The 18,241-nt window shown below is 40.5% G+C and overlaps 3 protein-coding genes across 15 annotated transcripts in view; 1 reads left to right on the plus strand and 2 right to left on the minus strand.

Moving 5' to 3' along the window:
- Positions 1-388: 388 nt before the first annotated feature.
- MARVELD2 (MARVEL domain containing 2) lies at positions 389-15,788 on the minus strand. Of its 7 annotated transcripts, none has more exons than XM_023751114.1 (8): positions 15,510-15,643; positions 11,299-11,971; positions 10,808-11,031; positions 8,671-8,706; positions 4,350-4,498; positions 3,915-4,086; positions 3,061-3,111; positions 389-2,212 (listed from the first exon to the last, which is right to left on the minus strand). In XM_023751114.1, exons 2-8 carry the CDS (start codon positions 11,954-11,956, stop codon positions 2,090-2,092), a joined length of 1,413 nt encoding a protein of 470 aa, XP_023606882.1. In that variant the 5' UTR covers positions 11,957-11,971; positions 15,510-15,643; the 3' UTR covers positions 389-2,089. The 7 variants fall into 7 exon arrangements, with proteins under 7 accessions (XP_023606882.1, XP_014307594.1, XP_006081420.1 ...); XM_014452108.2 differs by adding an exon at positions 12,394-12,526 and having other exon boundaries at positions 10,808-11,971; positions 15,510-15,596; XM_006081358.3 differs by lacking the exon at positions 15,510-15,643 and adding an exon at positions 15,687-15,788 and having other exon boundaries at positions 10,808-11,971.
- AK6 (adenylate kinase 6) overlaps positions 15,329-18,241 on the plus strand; it is a 45,858-nt gene continuing 42,945 nt past the window's right edge. Inside the window, exon 1 of the mRNA XM_006081367.3 lies at positions 15,329-15,402. The gene's annotated coding sequence lies outside the window, so the exon portion shown is untranslated. The remainder of the gene's footprint in view (positions 15,403-18,241) is intronic.
- Positions 16,044-18,241, minus strand: part of RAD17 (RAD17 checkpoint clamp loader component) — a 29,146-nt gene continuing 26,948 nt past the window's right edge. For 3 of the 7 annotated variants that reach the window (XM_023751065.1, XM_023751054.1, XM_014452081.2), the window contains one exon: positions 16,157-16,811. In XM_023751065.1, the coding sequence (XP_023606833.1) occupies positions 16,544-16,811 (268 nt within the window). In that variant the 3' untranslated portion in view covers positions 16,157-16,543. Of the gene's footprint in view, positions 16,812-18,241 lie in introns of all 7 variants that reach the window. The other 4 variants (XM_014452054.2, XM_023751063.1, XR_002828381.1 and 1 more) reach the window with 4 other exon arrangements.

The following is an 18,241-nucleotide window of genomic DNA, read 5'->3' on the forward strand; positions in this document are numbered from 1 at the left end:
TGTGAAGACAGGATCTGGATGATACGTACACAAGCCCAGGGATGCCAAGATTGCCAGGAAACCACCCGAAGCCAGGAAGGATTCCTCATAGGTTTCAGAGGGAGCTTGGCCCTGCTGACATCATAATTTCAGACTTCTAGGTTGCAAAACTGAGAGGCAATAAACTTCTGTTTTAAGCCACTCAGCTTGTGGTACTTTGTTATGGCAGCCTGTGGAAACCAACACAGTGGCCTTGACTTTGAATTCTTACAAGTAATGGGGGAGGAGTAAACAGCCACCTGAATGTCATGACCTACAGGTTTGCAATGATTTCCCAGCGTGCTTTATGATAATGAAAATATTTTCAAGAACATGCCCAGTCAACACAGGAATGTTAGAAAAGCAAAACAACAGGTAACAAGTTTTAATATGCCTAGGTATGGATATAAATTTTTTAAAAAAATCAGTGTTACAACACCACTTCTCAAGAATTAACATTTACAATTGTAGTAAAATAAAGTTTCACAAAGTTAAATTTCCTAAACGCTTCATTTCAATATTAATCTAAAATTTTACGGTCTATCAAAATGTATTATTTCATCTATTTTATTTTTAAAGCATTGGTGCTCTTAAGTGAAATGTTTGTTAGCATGGGGCCCCAATATATAAAATAGAAAGGGAAGCCGTTCTAGTTGGGAGGGGGTGTGTGTGCTTCCAGAGGGGGCCTCACACTTCCCTATGTCACCTTAAAACTCTTAGGGCCCTAAGCATAGTCTGAGCACCATGGTATTAAAATAACAACAACATTAAATAAGATTTCATTGACAAAGAAAAACTAGGAGGTTCATTCAGTAACCAACACTTTTAACCCTCTGCATTTCCACGTTTTCAGCAGTTTCACTTTAGAAAATTCTTTGGACACCAATTATTTGAATGGCAGCTATATTGAGCAGAAATTGTATTTCTACACCTGGGAAATTACAAGATAAATGCTACTGAATAGAATCCAATAACAAGGATTTTCAAAAAATGTTTTAAGGCAGTTCATTGTTCATACTAATAAAAATAAAACATTTCTCATGAATAAAGCCCCAAAGCCAAGATAGTTCTTGGGAAGATGAAACACCCCAATAAGTGAAAGGGGGATTCTAAGTAAATGTAACATGATGGGGCCGGAGGATAAACGTCCAAACAGCAGAGAAAATGTCCAAACAACATCCACATGGTCCCATGAGATGGGATGTGTACAGAATAGCTGGGCTGTGGAGATGTGTGCACAGGGAGACTGATTAAAGATGGGAAGGCTGTGTTGGAGCCCATTGGGCACAGAACCACAATGAAACATCTACTTAAGGCTACGTGTGGTTAGAGTTATTAACAACACAACAGGGAAGGTCAGGAGACACATGGCATTGTGGTTAGTTGGCAGGGCTTGCTCATTAAGGACCTTTCCAGAGACTTATCCTAGATAGTTTATTCATTTCACAAGCATTTCTATAGATTTTACACTAATATAGTGCTTAGAATGTGCCAGGCTGTTCTACGCATTTAATCCTCATAACAACCCTATGAGGTGGGTACTATTTTAGGCCCGTTTTACAGGTGGGGAAATAGGTATAGAGAGATCACACAACTTGGCCAAGATCATCAGGCTTGAAAATGTTGATGTTGGCTTCAAACCCTCTTCAGGGAACAAATGACACATTTGGCTAGGATGAGAAATTTGTCCTAGAAAATCTTAGGAGCCAGCCTGAGTGAAAAAGGAAAAGTTGATCCTCTACAGCACCAGAATCAAGACTTCCTCAGCACCAGAACTGATACTCATCTTCTCTCACACCCCAGGATATGAGCGCTAAATCACTTTCAATTTCAACAAAGATAAACATAAACTGTACACAGATGAATTCAGTATGTCTTCCATTCTTCGTAAAGTTGAGTTTTTCTGAAATGTCTGATGTGAAACCACACTGTTCTAACACTGCAGACTGGCTAAACCAACCGAAAGCTGATTCAGGAAGCACTTGCTTCTCGAATATCACAGAGACTAACATAAAAAAAGACAGTAAATAAATATTAAGTTTGATATTAAAAAAGTAGTTTCAGATAAGGTTTAAGAATAACCTTGTACATCCCAATTCATTACTTTATCATATTCTTGAATTCTTTGCTTTATGTGAGAAAGTTTATTCTTTAGATAATCACAGCGCTCTTTCTTTTCCAGAAACGTAGGGTCCTAGAAAAGAAACACAGTTGTTAATGTCAGCCTGTGCTACCTCAGCAAAGAACTCAGAAACATACATTATCACCCAGAAAATGACCCTTCTTAACAGATTTTCCTGCAGTAGATTTCAAAATCTGCTTAGCAAGAAAACCAGCTAAGCTCTCCACAGGTTTCTAATAAACTGTATTTTTTAGAATAGTTTTAGGTTCACAGCAAAGTTGAGAAGTTCAAAGAGCTGAGGTACCTATAACTTTAGTAGTTTAAAATACATGCAAAGTAAATAATAACTATAGAAATGTTTAATGAAAGCTCTCTTTGGCCTCTACTGATTTGTGCAAACAAGTGAAGAATGGAGTTAGAAACATGTAAAGTAACGCAACTTTGGGAAGGAAATGTGGGTGACAAGTGGTGTATCAGTGCTCCTTTCCCTGGGTGGCTAAATCAGGACACGACAGAATGCCATCAGAACAGAACAAAGGTGAGAAGAAAAGGTGTCCAGCAGGCACCCCTGGTCCCCTAACAAGTAGGATCTTAAGAAACACAGAAAAACAGCCCTGGTTGTGTGGCTCAGCTGGTTGAGCACTGTCCTGTGCACCAAAAGGCTGACAGTTCAATTGCCCAGTCAGGGCACATGCCCTGGTTGCAGGTTCAATCCCCAGTTGGGGTGGGTACAGGAGGCAACCCATTGATGTTTCTCTCTCTTTCTCCCTTCCTCTTGCTCTAAAAAAAAAATAAAAAAAAATCAACAAAATAAGAAATAAAAAAAAAACACCTACTTTTAAAGCTAAAAGAATCTAAAATCTGTCAGGTGTCTCCATTGTACCTGGATAATATACTTTGAAGAAAATAATTTCACTAACCTTCTTTTTTTTCTTAAATTCTTCATGGATTCTTGAAATTCTCTCATGTTCCTGAAAATAATATATTGTAGACTTAGTATATTGTGAATTAAAACACTTGCATTTACGCACAACCTATCTCAAGAATGTGTCTCAAAGCACAGTGGGAATTAGAACAGAAAACAATTTTTACCTAAGACTGCAATCACAATATTCATACACAAAAATGCAATTCACCAGACATGTGAGGATTACTATGTGCCAGGCACTGAGGGGTGAACAGACGGAAAGGCCCCACCTGCATGAAACCAGAAGCGAGTCCCAGTGCCACTGCCTGCCACGGTGTGACCTTGAGCAAGCTCATTCTCCTCCCTACGACTCAGCTTTCTTATTGGTAAAATGGAAGTAATAACCATAAGTACCTCATAGGGTTGTGAGAAGCTTCACTTATATGAAATGATGCCTGTAAAGTGCTTGGCACATAATGATCACACTCGCTATTATTAAGCATCATTTTCACCCTTGTTGGAAAGTTCTTTTTCATGTTATCACATATTGTAAGAGGTTGAGATTATTCAACTTTTGAGAGCAATATAATGTTCCTTCTAACTTTACTCTAAGTTTTATATAAAAATATGCAATTTATACTTTACTTAAATGAGAAAATAAAATCCTGTTTAATAATTTAAGGCCGAAGACATTAAATTATATAATTTGAATTGTAACCTTGACTAGTCACCTTGACGACCTCAAGTGACTTACTTCCCTAGACATACACAGCAGACGCATGTGGTTATGACTTCTCTATATTTCAAGAAAGGTCAGATGTATCCTTTCGTTACTCTCGGTGTTCCCAGGCAGCCGCAGACACTGACCTGTTGGTTCCCCGAATGATGCGGCAGTCTGCTCATCACTGCGTCCAGCTCATCGAACTTCCTCAAGACGGCCTGGACTTCTGCAGAGAGCTCCTTGTACTCTGAAAACTGGTCTTGGAACACAGCCTTATAGCGCTCCCGTTCCTCATCTGTACGAATCACAGGGTATTTTCTGGGGGGAGGGAGGGAGAGGGATTAACCAGAGTTATAACTTGTTCACTAAAACAAGCTGAATTCGAAATCAGTTTAGCTTATTCCTCACTGACCATACTGCGCACCTCCAACTCAATATGCTACCTCACAGGTAACAAACAGCTGCTCAAACAGAAATGACTGCAAGCAGAGAGGATTAACTCGGAGACAAAAAGAAAAACTAAAGGCCCAAATGGAAACTCTCAATTTCTACCCCGAAGAAGGATTTATATGGATACTCACGCCACATAGTCAGGCAACATGATAGGTTTGGGAATGTGGCCTGAGGGGATATGTCCACTCAGTATTTCAGGTTTCATATTTGTTGGTCTCAATTCTTTGAAATGAACTTCTTGGTCTCTCTGTCTGTCACCGCCGATGGCCATTTCACACTATCGTGAGGGAGAAAAAGATTTGTTTATAAACAGAGACAGAAGGAGAAAAAAACAGCGGAGTTTATCCTTAGAAGAAAATGGAGGGAGGGGCAAGAAGAACAAAAGCAGAAATAACAATTAACACGTCACTTTAGAATTACATGTTTTATAGTCACAAAGTTGTTCTGTTTCTGTAACAGCTAAAGGGACACACTGAGATAGGGGAGAGCTCGTAATAGGTACAACACCCTCCAACCCCGATCATGTGTATGTCAAAGGTGGACGATGACATGGTGGGTGTGGGCGTCTTAAGTACTTTATTTATTTAGGATTTATACACCCAACCAATTGTAAAAGAATAAAAAATGTAGTCCAAAATAAGAAATTCAGGGAACAAAAATGGAACAAGTCTTCTTAAGTGGAATGAGAAAGAATGACACCAGAACCTGAGATGAATGAATTACAAGTAGCCACTGAGTAGGCCAGAGAGGGATGCATGTTGCATTGCTTTCATTATCGGAAAGGAAAGCAACGAATCTGGAGGGGAGGTGCTGGATGCCTTTAACTTGCCCAGTGTCCCTAACCCGCGATTCCCTGAGAGGCTGTAAGGATCCTGGAGGTGGTAGTTTAAGTCACCCTGGTTTCTACGCTGGAGAGCTCCAGAGGCCTTTTTAGTAAAAATGGTACATTCAAAAGACAGGAAAAGAACATAAGATGAAGTGGCCCAGGGAGGAAATATGGGAGACAAGCCTTACGAGCTAAAATAGCCGAAAGAAGGGCAGAGGGAGTGGAAGGCCTGCGAACCTGCCCTAGACCAGGCCGGCTAAGATGGATACGCAGCTTTGGGGCTGGGAAAAGAGTGTTCAAGACCCCACCAAGCAGTGCCCAGAACACCAAACAAGTTGGTCAGGTTGGTGGATGCCAGGAAAGGGGTTTCCACATAGGAGCCACGTTCAGAGAGGTTTAGTACATTCTCCAAGGTCCCACAGCTGTGGCGTGCAAAGGCCACAATTAAAACCCAGAACTTTTTGGCTCACTGATACTTCAAATGAGTAATACAAGGAAATGGTCTACTTAACTGTATATTGTTCAATCGCTAAGTTCCCTGAAGGTCTGGTAGCATGCCAGAAAGGAGTTTGAGCAGGGTGGGGCGGGCAATGCCATCCTGCTGGAGGAATGAACTTGAGCTGGGCACACTGATTCCTCCTCAGGGCGGTCAGCTCCCCTCCTCTGCCCCCATGGACCCCTGGCTCATGCTTGTTAAAGTAAACTAAACTGAGAGTAGCTTGGGAGGGCCCCTACTTCACTGAAAACAAATATCAAATGAGATTTTAAAACCATGCCAGGCAGCTTTTAAAATCCTTTGTTTCTTGATTTTCTATCTCTAAGGCTGCCTTTGAGGTTTGTTCTAACATTAGGTCATTGTAAAAACCACTAGCTCCTAACTCCCCAAACCGCGCAGCCAGATTAGAGGATCAGACTCCCAGGCTGCTAACCAGGGGAGGGTTATGAAAAGGAGAAGTCTGGCCCTGACCGGTCTGGCTCAGTGGATACAGCGTCGGCCTGCAGACTGAAGGGTCCCAGGTTCGATTCCGGTCAAGGGCATGAACCTTGGGCACGTCCCCAGTAGGGGGTGTTCAGGAGGCAGATGATCGATGTTTCTAACTCTCTATCCCTCTCCCTTCCTCTCTGTAAAAAATCAATAAAACATATTTTTTTAAAAAAGAAAGAAAAGAAAAGGAGAAGTCTGCAGCCCAGGTACTAGGTGAAGGGGAACCAGACCACCTCTGAGCAGGCCCTCACATCAGGCAGGACAGTCCATGGGAGGTTTGGCTTTTTCCTGGGTAAAGTTTTTTCAAGCAGGAACTACTCATTTTCCTTACTATCCCTATTTCCAACATTTACCTTTTAATATAAAGAGGGAGTTTTAAGAAGCCAGAACACTTCCACAAAGACTATTTCGTCTGCTTCAATGTGTTTCTGTCTTTATGCTCCTAACATTGTCTTCCACTCTTTTAGGGTGAACCTCATTAATCATCCATTCAGAAAACCCTGTTGGGGAAAAAGGTCTGGAACTGGACCTGAGACAAAGAATGAAAACCACTTTAAGCTTTCACAGGACGGATGCACTGGCTCCAGCCCTGGGCCAGACCACGCTCAAGCAGTGTTCTGATTACAAACACAAGCCCCCACATAGGGCCTCTCTTTCCTTTTCACAAAAACTAGTTTTGTCAGCAAATTTCAGAAAAGCTTTATTGTGAGGCAAGAGAAGGTAATTAAGCAACGGGATAAGTAATGCTTTGGATATAATTACTAAGCCTCTCAAATTAAAAATGGGCTGAATGAAAAAAAGGGGGCTGAATGAATATTCTGTTAGGTTAGAAATAGGGCGAGCTAGATAAGTGCTTCAGTGTCCATCTGCCCAATTCCCAGTTTTCTCTCCCTCTGAGAGAATAATGTAATGAAGCATAGGCCCCCGACCCCAAACCCACACCATTACTTTCGATGCCCAGATTAGATTTTGGCTTTTCTAGCTTGAAAAAGAAAATCTGCTCAGCATTTAGGGATTTATTAGAATTAGTTTCTGTCTCTATTTGATCTTAGTGTATGTCTATATATTATTATTTTTTAAATTATCTTATTTACTCTTTATAAATTGTAGCTGTTAAAATACCTGGCTGGTGTGGCTCAGTTGGTTGGGCATCCTTCCATGCACCCAAAGGTTGCCAGTTCAATTTCTGATCAGAGCACATGCCCTGGTTGCGGGCTCAATCCCCGGTAGAGGGAGTGGTGTGCAGGAGGCAGCTAATGAATGTTTCACCCTCACATTGATGTTTCTCTCTCTCCATCTCCCTTCTGTCTCTAAAAATCAATAATAATAATAAAAAGCTCTAAAAAAATAAAATAAAATACCAAAGAAGGAATAGCCTAGTAGACAGTTCCAAACAAGTGACAGAAAACTGAAATTCAGAGATGGTAAGTAATTTCCTCAGGGTCACAGAGCTATTAAGTAGCTGATCTTATATTCCAATTCAGATTTGCCTGATCCCAAAGTTTATTTTCTCTGCATCACACTGCACTGTAAAAAGAGAATGGAGAAGTTCTTCATGTACTAATAAGGAAACATCTTAGAAATGTATTGTTTGTCCTGGCCGGGTAGCTCAGTTGGCTAGAGCATCATCGTGATATGCCAAGGTTGCAGATTTGAACCCCAGTCAGGGCACATACAAGAAGCAACCAATAAATACATAACTAAGTGGAAAACAAATCCAATGCTTTTCTCTCACACTTATTCTCTCTCTTTAACAATAAGTCAATAAAAATATTTTAAAAAAGAAATGTATTGTTAAGCGGAAAAAGTCAGGAACATAATAGTGTAGATGGTATGCTACCATTTGTGTAAAACGGGGAGGAGAGCGAACGTATACGTAACACATTTCTGAAAGGAAACACAAGACACTAATAACACTGGCTGTCTCCAAGCAGGAGAACTGGAAAGCAAAATATAGGAGAGAAGACTTTGTATTAGAGCTTCTTTTGAATTTTGGACCAAGTGAATATACTCCCTTTTCAAAGAAAGAAACAAATCGATAAACTGGATTCTCAATTTTTTGCTTAGAAGTAATACCCAATATCTTAAAAAAGAACTTTTCAATGAGGTAAAATTATGATTAAAATATATTAATTACATATATGTAAATAATTATAATAGAATCTCATTTAATCGTCTCAGCAATCATGCGAGGTAGAAATTATTATTATTCCAATTTTATAGATGAAGGAACTAAAGCATTAGAAGTTTCAATACTTGCTTACCACCACACAATTAGTAAATGGTGGAATAGAAATTTCTTTCCTGACTCAACAAAATTTGGCATCTGAAAGAACTTTAAAGAGACTGCAGAAAGCTTGGGAGAATTACCTTTATTTTAAAAGATTAAAATTTAAACATACAAGAACCAACAGTTCACTTGCATAATCATTCATCTAACAAAAGTAAAAGCAGCTATTAATAGCCTTACTTAACTTGGTCCTTTACGTATTAGAAAAAACCTGAAAGTCCTCTTATGAACTCAGTGTAATAGATGCACCTTCAGAGAAAGAGGATCTACTCTGTAGATTTATAGACAAGAGAGAAAAGTATTTAACAAATCTATAGAGATAAAATACAAGGTGAACTTTTTTCTTACCATTTTTCTTTTCGATGGAAATGATGGTTCACTTATCTGGAACAAAAAGAGTTAACATGATTTTTCAAAGTCATGTGGAGTTACTTTGCAAATATTTTCATCCATTTGCATTTAGCCCAATCTCAATTTTACAGAGGTCGATTCTCTACTTTTCAGATGGTCCTCCTACTTTTGGCCACGTGTTGATGGGCCAGTGGAGAACCAGAGGAGATGGGGTAAGGGTGATTCCTTGTCAATCAGGGACAAAGAGCAGAGTTGGAAATATGGAGATGGTAGAGACTTAGGTAAGTTGCTTTGAATCACCTAGAGATTTTCTTTATGCTTGGCTCCCATTACCTTGCACAATTAAAGAGTCTGAGACAGTTACATTGTAAAGTTAACAGAAAAAAGCCACAGGCCATTACATCTCTACCTTTTAGGAAGTTACAGTAACATCAGAGGTGATTCAAGTCCAATCAGTCATGAAAAGTCTGATAGAAACAAGTTTTTATCAGAAAATGAAAGAATTATGTTGATAATTACAGATACTATTAATGTAGAATTTTGAAATGACATTAAGAACTCTGTTGTTATTAAATTTCCCTAAAATTATGAGGATGTATGTTTCACTATCCAGATTTCAAACTGATTGAAATTCTTTGCTTTGTATACAAGTTCTTTACTTTGTATCCACAGATGTAAATTTAAGAAATTTGCTTAACAATGCCCAAATAAGCTTTTAGAAAAAAAACTTAAATCTAGGTCAAGTTCTAGTAAGATTAATATATTTTGTGACAAAAGAGTGTGGATCACATTAAACATGCTGAGGTTCTCCATATTACATAAGGTACTGGATATATTTTTCCCAAATAAAAATTTTACCAATTAAAACAAAAGAAGAAGCTTCTTGATATAAACTTAGTCAAGTTTTTTGTAGTTGTTATGCATAAGATTCATGCAAAAGAATAAAAACAAACCATATAAGTCAATGGGTAAACAAATAGCTCATCCAGTAACTAAGGACAGGACTTTACTTTATCTATAGTTTTGCCCAATATATAGGAGTGGGCAAAAGTAAGCGTACAATTGTGAGTACTTGAAACAGTTTATTCTTTTATTATTATTTATTGATTATTGTATTATTTATTTGTATTACAACCTACTTTTGCCCATCCCTGTACACTATGTGCAATTATGTATCTAGGAGATTTTTAGAAAAGCAAGAAAAGATGCAAATATAGTTAACTTGAGGTAAAGAAAAAAGTTAAAGTAATAAGACATTTTCAGTGTTATAGGAAATTCTACTACACACTACTCCTTAGAAGACGAAAACAAAACAAAACAAAAAAGATGAAAGCAAGACATTAGCTTATTTCAGGGTATATTGAAGCTAGTAGAACATACGCATAACAAAATAAAATTATTTTAAATAAGGCTTTGATACAATCTTATTCTGTAGGTATTATTAATTCTCCTCCTCCTCCTCTTCCATATATTTAAATAGTTAAATCCTAGAAATGAAGTAAAGTACATGGATCCCACTCTAATTTTGGAACACTCATCTCCCTAAAATAAGGATGAAACATCAAAACACCTGGGTAAGTTTTCAGAGTATGTTTATTACAACTTAGCTTCTTGATACTTAAAAAATCATATGTGGTTCATCATATTCTTACTTGACTTTAACTCACTGGAAGAAACTGGGACTCATGGTAACAGATTTAAATGAGCACTCTGCTCCTCTAACAAAAATTATAATTTTTTTACTGTCTTACCATACTGAAGAATCAAGACTGTTCTCTAACTTACTTTAATAATGAGACATTTTATTTACTGAGCATGTTGTTATTCTCCTTTGCAGGAATTCAGTATCTATGTTTTCCCTTAAGCATCAGAGAGACACAATAATGCAGCCAACAAGCTCTGTATTATGTTACACATCTGGTGTCTACTTGCAATGCCACACAACAGTGACACTGCTGAGTGGGCTATTCCAGTCCTACCATGTCAGATACGGAGCTTTTCAACTTCAGATCATTAAAAAAAAAAAAGGCTTCTATAAAATCCTTGTTTTGAGAACTATACATATTTAACAAGGGAGTAAATAACAGAAAAAAAACCCCACAAAAAACAAACGAAAGATTGTGAAATTCCTTACCTCCTGTTGTTCCATGTATTCCCTATGTCTCCGAGCTGCCTCATGCCTCCATAACTTGAGGCAAACCAAAGCACTGATGAGATAAACAATCATGGTGACAAACAGGAAGACCATCGCTGCTGTCTGTCCTCCTTCTACCCGACAGAACATTGCATTCATTGGTGTATTAAATACTGGATAGTAGCAGAGTCCACCTCGGTTGATATCATTCACATAGACTATGGCTGCAGCCATATACAAAATAAACAAGGCGATGTTAATTCCAAACTCAGTCAGGGGCCACCAGTTAGAGTCCAAAAGAATGGTCCGATAATACATGGACATGCCAAGAACCAGAATAATAATGGTGGTGATCCAAGCTAATCCAGCAACCACGAGTATAAAAGGAGTTTTGGGGCCACTGTAGTAGTAGCCCCCATATGCACTGCCCAGGCCACCAAAGCCTCCCATGGCCGTGGGCGAGGAATAGCCAAACATGTTATACCACTCACTGTCCTTGTGAATGTAAGCTGTGACACAGGCGAAGACGCCCGCCCCCAGCAGCAGCTCCACCACCCCGAGGATTCTCAGCAGGCCAGGCCACGACTTCATGTAGGAGTACCTCAGGTTGTAGGCCTCCACCTTCTCACTGTACGTTAGAGCCGTTTGTGTGTGCCGGCCCAGAGACCCATAGGGATCCTGGGGAAGCATCGCTTCGGCCTCTTTCCGGGAATTAAAGGTTCCTTCTGACCCTCCGTAAGGATCTTTGTCGGAGTTGGAGGGTGAGTGGTGGTTTTGTCTCCCTGGAGAGGATGGAGGCGAACACTCCACTCCGTCTGAGATGTATCTGATGTCTGATACCGGCTTATCCCATTCTGGGTCCTTTTTCTTCCCTCTGAAGAAGTGCTTCCAGGACTCAGGGACGAAGCGCCTTACGGGTTTGAGGTCTGGTGCTATGGCCGGTTCCTCTGTGTCACTTGAGTAGAAGTCAGGGCCAAATGGTGGCTGTAATGGGAGAGGGGGTGGTGGCAAAGGATCAGCGCTCACAGCCAGCTCACTGTCACGGAGAGTCTGGAGGGTTCTTATGGTGCCATCTTCATGGGCCAAGTCCCTGGAGACCTCATTGTAGTGCCTGTCTCGATTCCTGGATCTCCCATCCTTTGAAGACATTTGTGATTTCTACACCTGTGGCCAAGATTAGATATCACTTATGCTTAGTTTTTTATTATTTTTATGCTGATTTTATTTACTCAGCAGCAAATGATCACATTTAGGAAACCGATAGGATCATGTCTATGATGATATATAAAATAACATAAAGTTGTGTATTTTAAACATATATAACAATTATGTTAGCCAGGGACATAATCATCATTCTATACAATTTTAAGGGCAATCAAAAACTTAAATCTTAGCCCTGAATGAAAACATTTATAAGTCTAACTTATGAATGAGCTCTGTAAACAACAAAATCTAAAAAAACAAAAATAGGACTACATTTTAACAAGACAGGATGCTACCACTTTCCAAGTAGGGTCCTTTCCTCAAACACCTAAATCTAAATATTTAAGTTTGAGCAAACAGAAAAATGATAAGTCAGTACATACTCTTCATTTTCATTAACTCAAATCTGCTTTGGAATGAATGGCCCCGAGAAGCAGTCTGTTAAACACAGGGGATGAAGAGCCCCTTTCTTTCTCAAGTCAGGAAAGTCAGTTTAGGGGCATTGCTTCTGCCACTCTGAAATATTAATACTTGATATTAGATTTTAAAAACTGATTTCTCAGAGAAAAAATATCACCAAAAGTATAGATTCCCCGAAAGCACAACACAGAGCAGCAGCAATGACCATGTATATCACTCTTTTCAGAACAATTATCTAAATGCCACTGCTATTGCCATGGAGAGACTCAGAAGTTACCTTACAGGGTATTCAATCCACCCAAAAAATAGGGCACAGAAAAAGTACCTTTACTAAACCTGTTGATTTCCTTCATGGACACAAATACAAAAAGAATGAAAGCATTTGCTAATGTAACTAGGTTTATAGCACATGAATTTCTCCCTCAAATTGCTTACATGTATATTTACTTGGAGACTCACTGGGCACATGACATTGTACTTGGCACTATGGAGGTAGCATCAAAATTTATTTTTTGTCTTTACTTTTTATTTATTTATTTATTTTTTTTAAAAAATACATTTTATTGATTTTTTGCAGAGAGGAAGGGAGAGGGATAGAGTTAGAAGCATCAATGAAAGAGAAACATCGACCAGCTGCCTCCTGTACATCCCCCACTGGGGATGTGCCCGCAACCAAGGCACATGCCCTTGACCGGAATCGAACCCGGGACCCCTCAGTCCGCAGGCCGACGCTCTATCCACTGAGCCAAACCGGTTAGGGCTTGTCTTTACTTTTTAAAATTTATTTGTGTGTGTGTGTGTGTGTGTGTGGCATCAAAACTTAAAATGCTAATCCCACCTTATAATATTGAACAATTTAGAAATTCCTAAGGCTTGCTTTATTTTACTTTGTAAAATGGAGATTGATCATTCAACAAATATTTACTGAACACCTGCTATGTACTAGGGGTATCAGTGCTGTGTACCATGCTGAAAGTGTATCAGTGAAGGAAGCCAACCGAAACCTTTGCCTTCCAGTGAGACAGATGATAGTAGACAAGGGAAGTGAAATAGATTGAATGCTCAGGAACAAAGTTAAGAAAGGGGATAAGGTGTGCACCATGGGCAGGATGTTACAATTTTTTTTTTTTTTTTTTTTTAAATATATTTTATTGATTTTTTTACAGAGAGGAAGGGAGAGGGATAGAGAGCTAGAAACATCGATGAGAGAGAAACATCGATCAGCTGCCTCCTGCACACCCCCCACTGGGGATGTGCCCGCAACCAAGGTACATGCCCTTGACCGGAATCAAACCCGGGACCCTTGAGTCCGCAGGCCGACGCTCTATCCACTGAGCCAAACCGGTTCTGGCAGGATGTTACAATTTTAAATAGAATGACCAGGAAAGTCTTCATAGGCAACAAGATATCTGAATATAGAAATGAAGGAGATAAAGGAGGAAGCTAGGCAGCTATTCCAGGGAAAGCATTCCAGGTAGATGGAGCAGCTCGTGCAAATGTCTTGTTAGAGTGCCCGGCATGTTAACTATTAAGGCATGGAGGCCAGTGAGACAAGGGTGAAAACGGAGACTAGCTAGGAGGCCCCTGAAATAATCCAGCAGGCCATGGTGGTAGCAATAGAGATAGCAAGAAGAGGTCAAATTCTAGATACAGGAAATTAAATTATTTTTTAATTAAACTTTTTAAACATAAATTTTCAAACATAATAAAAAATGGAAAGAATAGTATGATGAACTCTAATGTACCCATCAACCATCTTCAATGATTATCAATTTATGACCAATCTTGTTTCATCTATATCCCCTACCTTAGTCCCTCTGGCAATACCTTACTTTGAAGCAACATTTCTTCTTCCCTCGAGTTTAGCCTTGGGGAGAAGCAGCCCCGGAGAGTTTGAAATCCAGCTGGAGATGTCAAGTGTGCAGTCTATGTACAGAAGGGCATGTACTGCCACAGACTAGATAGATCACCCAAGAAGGGGTGGCGATAAAGAAGTCTAAGTTGGGGGGTCTTCTAATGGGACACTCCAATTTTAAAGAATTAACTATGATAGTCCTAGCATGGTGCCCAATGCAAAGCAGGAGCTCTAGAAGTGATAAAGATTATTTGTTGCCTCTTTATTTTTTATCTTTACCTACGTTTAAATTCTAGAAATACAAAGTACTACTACAGTTTTGAAGTATATTTTCCTAAGAGTAGAAGCAAAAGCACAATTTTACCAAGTTTTACATAATATCCCTCAATATCTACACTGTATATGCATTTAAAGGATACTCCATTGCTAAATTAGCTCACTGTAAACAAAAAAGTAATGGATTTATCTTCACCGGTGAAAGGTGACTTATTTGAATTAGACCACTTTATTAATGTTTAAATAAAAAGCAAAAAAGTATAAATCTGAAGAATTGTGTAACAGCGAAATATTTGATGTCAGAAGGGAATGCTCAGCTGTACTTGGGCAGGTCTTAACTATCTGGGTCCAGGGTGTCGCCGAGAGCCCACTTCGCTGGGTCTTGTTTTCTTCAAGCCCCGTCCCTGCCTGCATGCCCCCGGGACTCACACCTGGGAAAGCCATCGCAGAGGCAGGAGAAACGGTCCCCCCGGCAAAGCGTCCCAGGAGCGAGCTTGGTTACCTTTACACAAGCAGAACCGCAGCTGCGGCGGGCTTTAACGTTCTGCGGGGCCCGAGGAAGGGGCAGATTTAGGGTGTTTGGGGCTCCAGGGGCTGGGAAAGGCCCTGAGGGTTTTAATTCACCCGCGAGTGCGTGCCACGGGCCACCCAACCTCTCCGCTCCGACGGCTCCCGAGCTCGCCGCTGGGCGTCGGGTCCCACCCACCTCGCTCCGTCCCCTGCTCTGCCCACCCGCGCGCGTGCTCCGTCTTGGCGTCTCGGAGTGAAAATGCACGCTCAGTCCTGGGAGCGTCCCCCGCAGAGTGACCGGAACTCAGCCGGCGCTGCCCTGCCCGCCTCGGTAAGCAGGCTCCCCGCGCCCGGAAGGACGGCGCCCGGCCGCGCACTTGTGTCCCTGAATGAGACCGGGCGGGCGGGCCCTCCGGACCGTGCCCCGCTGCCTCTTACCGCGCCGGCGTCCGGGCTCGGCCGCAGGTGAAGGCGGGGCCGGGATCGAGCGCCGCGGGCCCAGGAAGCTCTGAGGGGTCCAGGACCCCCCACCCCATCCGCGCACCTGCCGGGAGGCGCCGGCCCCGCCCGCCCGCCCGCGTCCCGGTCACGTGGGCCCCCCCGGACCCTCCTCACCTGCGCGGCCGCCGGAAGAGCGCGCTCCCTGCCCGCAGGACTGAAACCGGGATCCGGCTCTCGGGGCGGGGCCGAGCCAAGCCTTGCCCCGCCCGGCTTTGTTGGGGCCCCGCTAGGAGCCCTGGCCGGTCGGTGCCCGTCCCCCAACCCCCGCGCCCGCACCTCAAAGCAAAGGTAAGGACCCAGGTGGTAGTGAAGGGTGCCTAACCCTCCGGAGAGTTCTCCGCCAAGGCAGCCAGTCTTCCCTTTTTTTTACAAAAGTTCGACTCTGGATGAAGGAGTTTCATATCCTATGCCCAATGATACACCGCAGACAGTACACGTTAGGAAATATTAAGATAGGAGAAACAGAAAGACATTAAACACTTTAATTTTGATATAAATTATGTAATATTTTCCAAAAAGTATCCAAAATATTCCATTGTACAACATATTAAAAAGGTATCCAAGAAGTTAAGAGACCATAGAGAAACTGTAAGGCACAAAGTTTATTTACACTCATAATTGCATACTAAGCTGTTTTATAATTCATATTTACAACCCCATAAACTTTTTGTATTCTGAATTATTCCTTCACATTTTGAGATACTTGGCATAATGTTCAAACACACTTCATACACACTGGCCTCTTCTCTCAATACCACTCACAAGATTAAATAAATACTAGAGAAAAAAAAGATATATTTGAAGGCTTTTCTATTTACTTCGAGAGAAGAGTCAGTTTTGTGCTGAAATACTACAAGAGTGAAAACTTACACTGTAATTCACTTGAAATATATATTATATCTCTGTTCAAGTACCACTGACTAAAACTAATGTGAATCTGTCAAGTAGCAATGTGACTAGTGGGCTGGTTCCTATGTTCCATCGCTCTCATAGTCTTCTATTATCATGTCTTCTTCTTCTTCCATGTCTCCCTGGGCTGAAAAGGGCTGAGGCTGGCTGGCAGGCAGTTCATTCCCACTATTCTGACTCAACGGCAGAGAGCAGGTTTCAGGTTCCCGGGTTTGAGTAGATTCTTCCACAGCTTCCTCTGAAGCTTGTCCTCCGATAAACTGGGCTTCATCTCCACTTCCTGGGTCCATCAGTCCATGCTCCCTGTCGGTCAGGGCTTCCATTTTTAATCTACCAGATTGATGATGCAGGCATTAATAATAACCAAAGGAGATTCCTTTAAATTATACATGAGTATGAAAATTATGAAACCATCTCCTGATGCTTTCATTTACCTTCATTCTATTCACTATTTAGTCAGGCCCTTTAGTTTATTTAACAATATAAACAAAAGTACAAGGTAAATGACATTGTGAATAAACCATTACAACTTATGATACAAACAAGTTGAACAATCTCTTTACTAAAGAGTTATTACAAACTAATAAAAGATAAATAGAAGAGAAAATGGGCATAAAACATGGAACTTACAGAAAAAAAGTACCAATGGTAACTAAAGTGTTTAACCTGATTTATAATTTTAAAAATGGAAATGAAAATATTAAGTTGTTAGTCCTGACCCCGTAGCTCAGTTGGTTAGAGCGTCATCCCAATATGCCAATGTTTCGGCTTTGATCCCTGCTCAGAGCACATACAAGAGGCAGCCAATGAATGCATAAGTAAGTGGAACAACAAATCAATCTCTCTCTCTTTTTCTGTCCCTCCCTTAAAAAACACACAAACTACTTTTCTCATCTTTTAAACTGGCAAAGACCCAGTGGTGGCAAGAGTTAGGAGAAAAGAACATGCTAATACACTGTAAAAGGGCATAAAACTGTCAACATGTTCTTGGAACCAATCTGGCAATATAGAGCAAAGGCCTCAGAAAGATGTATATTCGATGATTCAGCTATTTCATTTCATCCTCTGTAAATAGTATTTGATGTGCATGATGATTTAGCTAAAGAAAGGCTGTGATAAAAGTAGGAAGTAAGCTAAATGTACAAAAATAAGGTGCAGGTGAATTATAGGAAATTTTGCAGCTATTAAAATATTAAGCTAAATATTAATATTTAACATTATCAATGTGAATCAAAGATAATGTTAAACGTGGTCATCATAAATGAAAGATAACAGTACTAGTCATTGTAATAAGTAGCACTGACAAAGTCAGATAAAGTACTTGAACCAATAACAGTGATTAACTCTTTTTAATTCTTTTTAAATGCCTGAGTGCAGCCCTGGCTGGGTGGCTCAGTTGGTTAGGAGTGTCTTCCCTATACCAAAAGGTTAAGGGTTCAATCCACAGATGGGGTTGTAGGGGAGGCAACAGATCGATGTTTCTCTTTCTCCCTCTGTCTGTCTGTCTCTCTCTCTCTCTCTCTATCCCTCTCCCTCTCCCTTCCTGTCTCTCTAAAATCAATAAAACATATCCTCTGGTGAGGATTAAAATGAATAAATAAATGCCTGAGTGTATAATCTGACCTTACAAATAAGCTAAGAAGAAATGAACTATAAATATTGTGTTAATCACTGCTATTAGTGCAGAAACAATTTTGCAATAAAATGAACGGTACAGATATAGGCTTATCACTCTATAGTATCTGTATTTTCTCAATTGT

Source organism: Myotis lucifugus, unplaced genomic scaffold, assembly GCF_000147115.1.
Source record: "Myotis lucifugus unplaced genomic scaffold, Myoluc2.0 scaffold_0, whole genome shotgun sequence".
Classification (NCBI taxonomy): Eukaryota; Metazoa; Chordata; class Mammalia; order Chiroptera; family Vespertilionidae; genus Myotis; species Myotis lucifugus.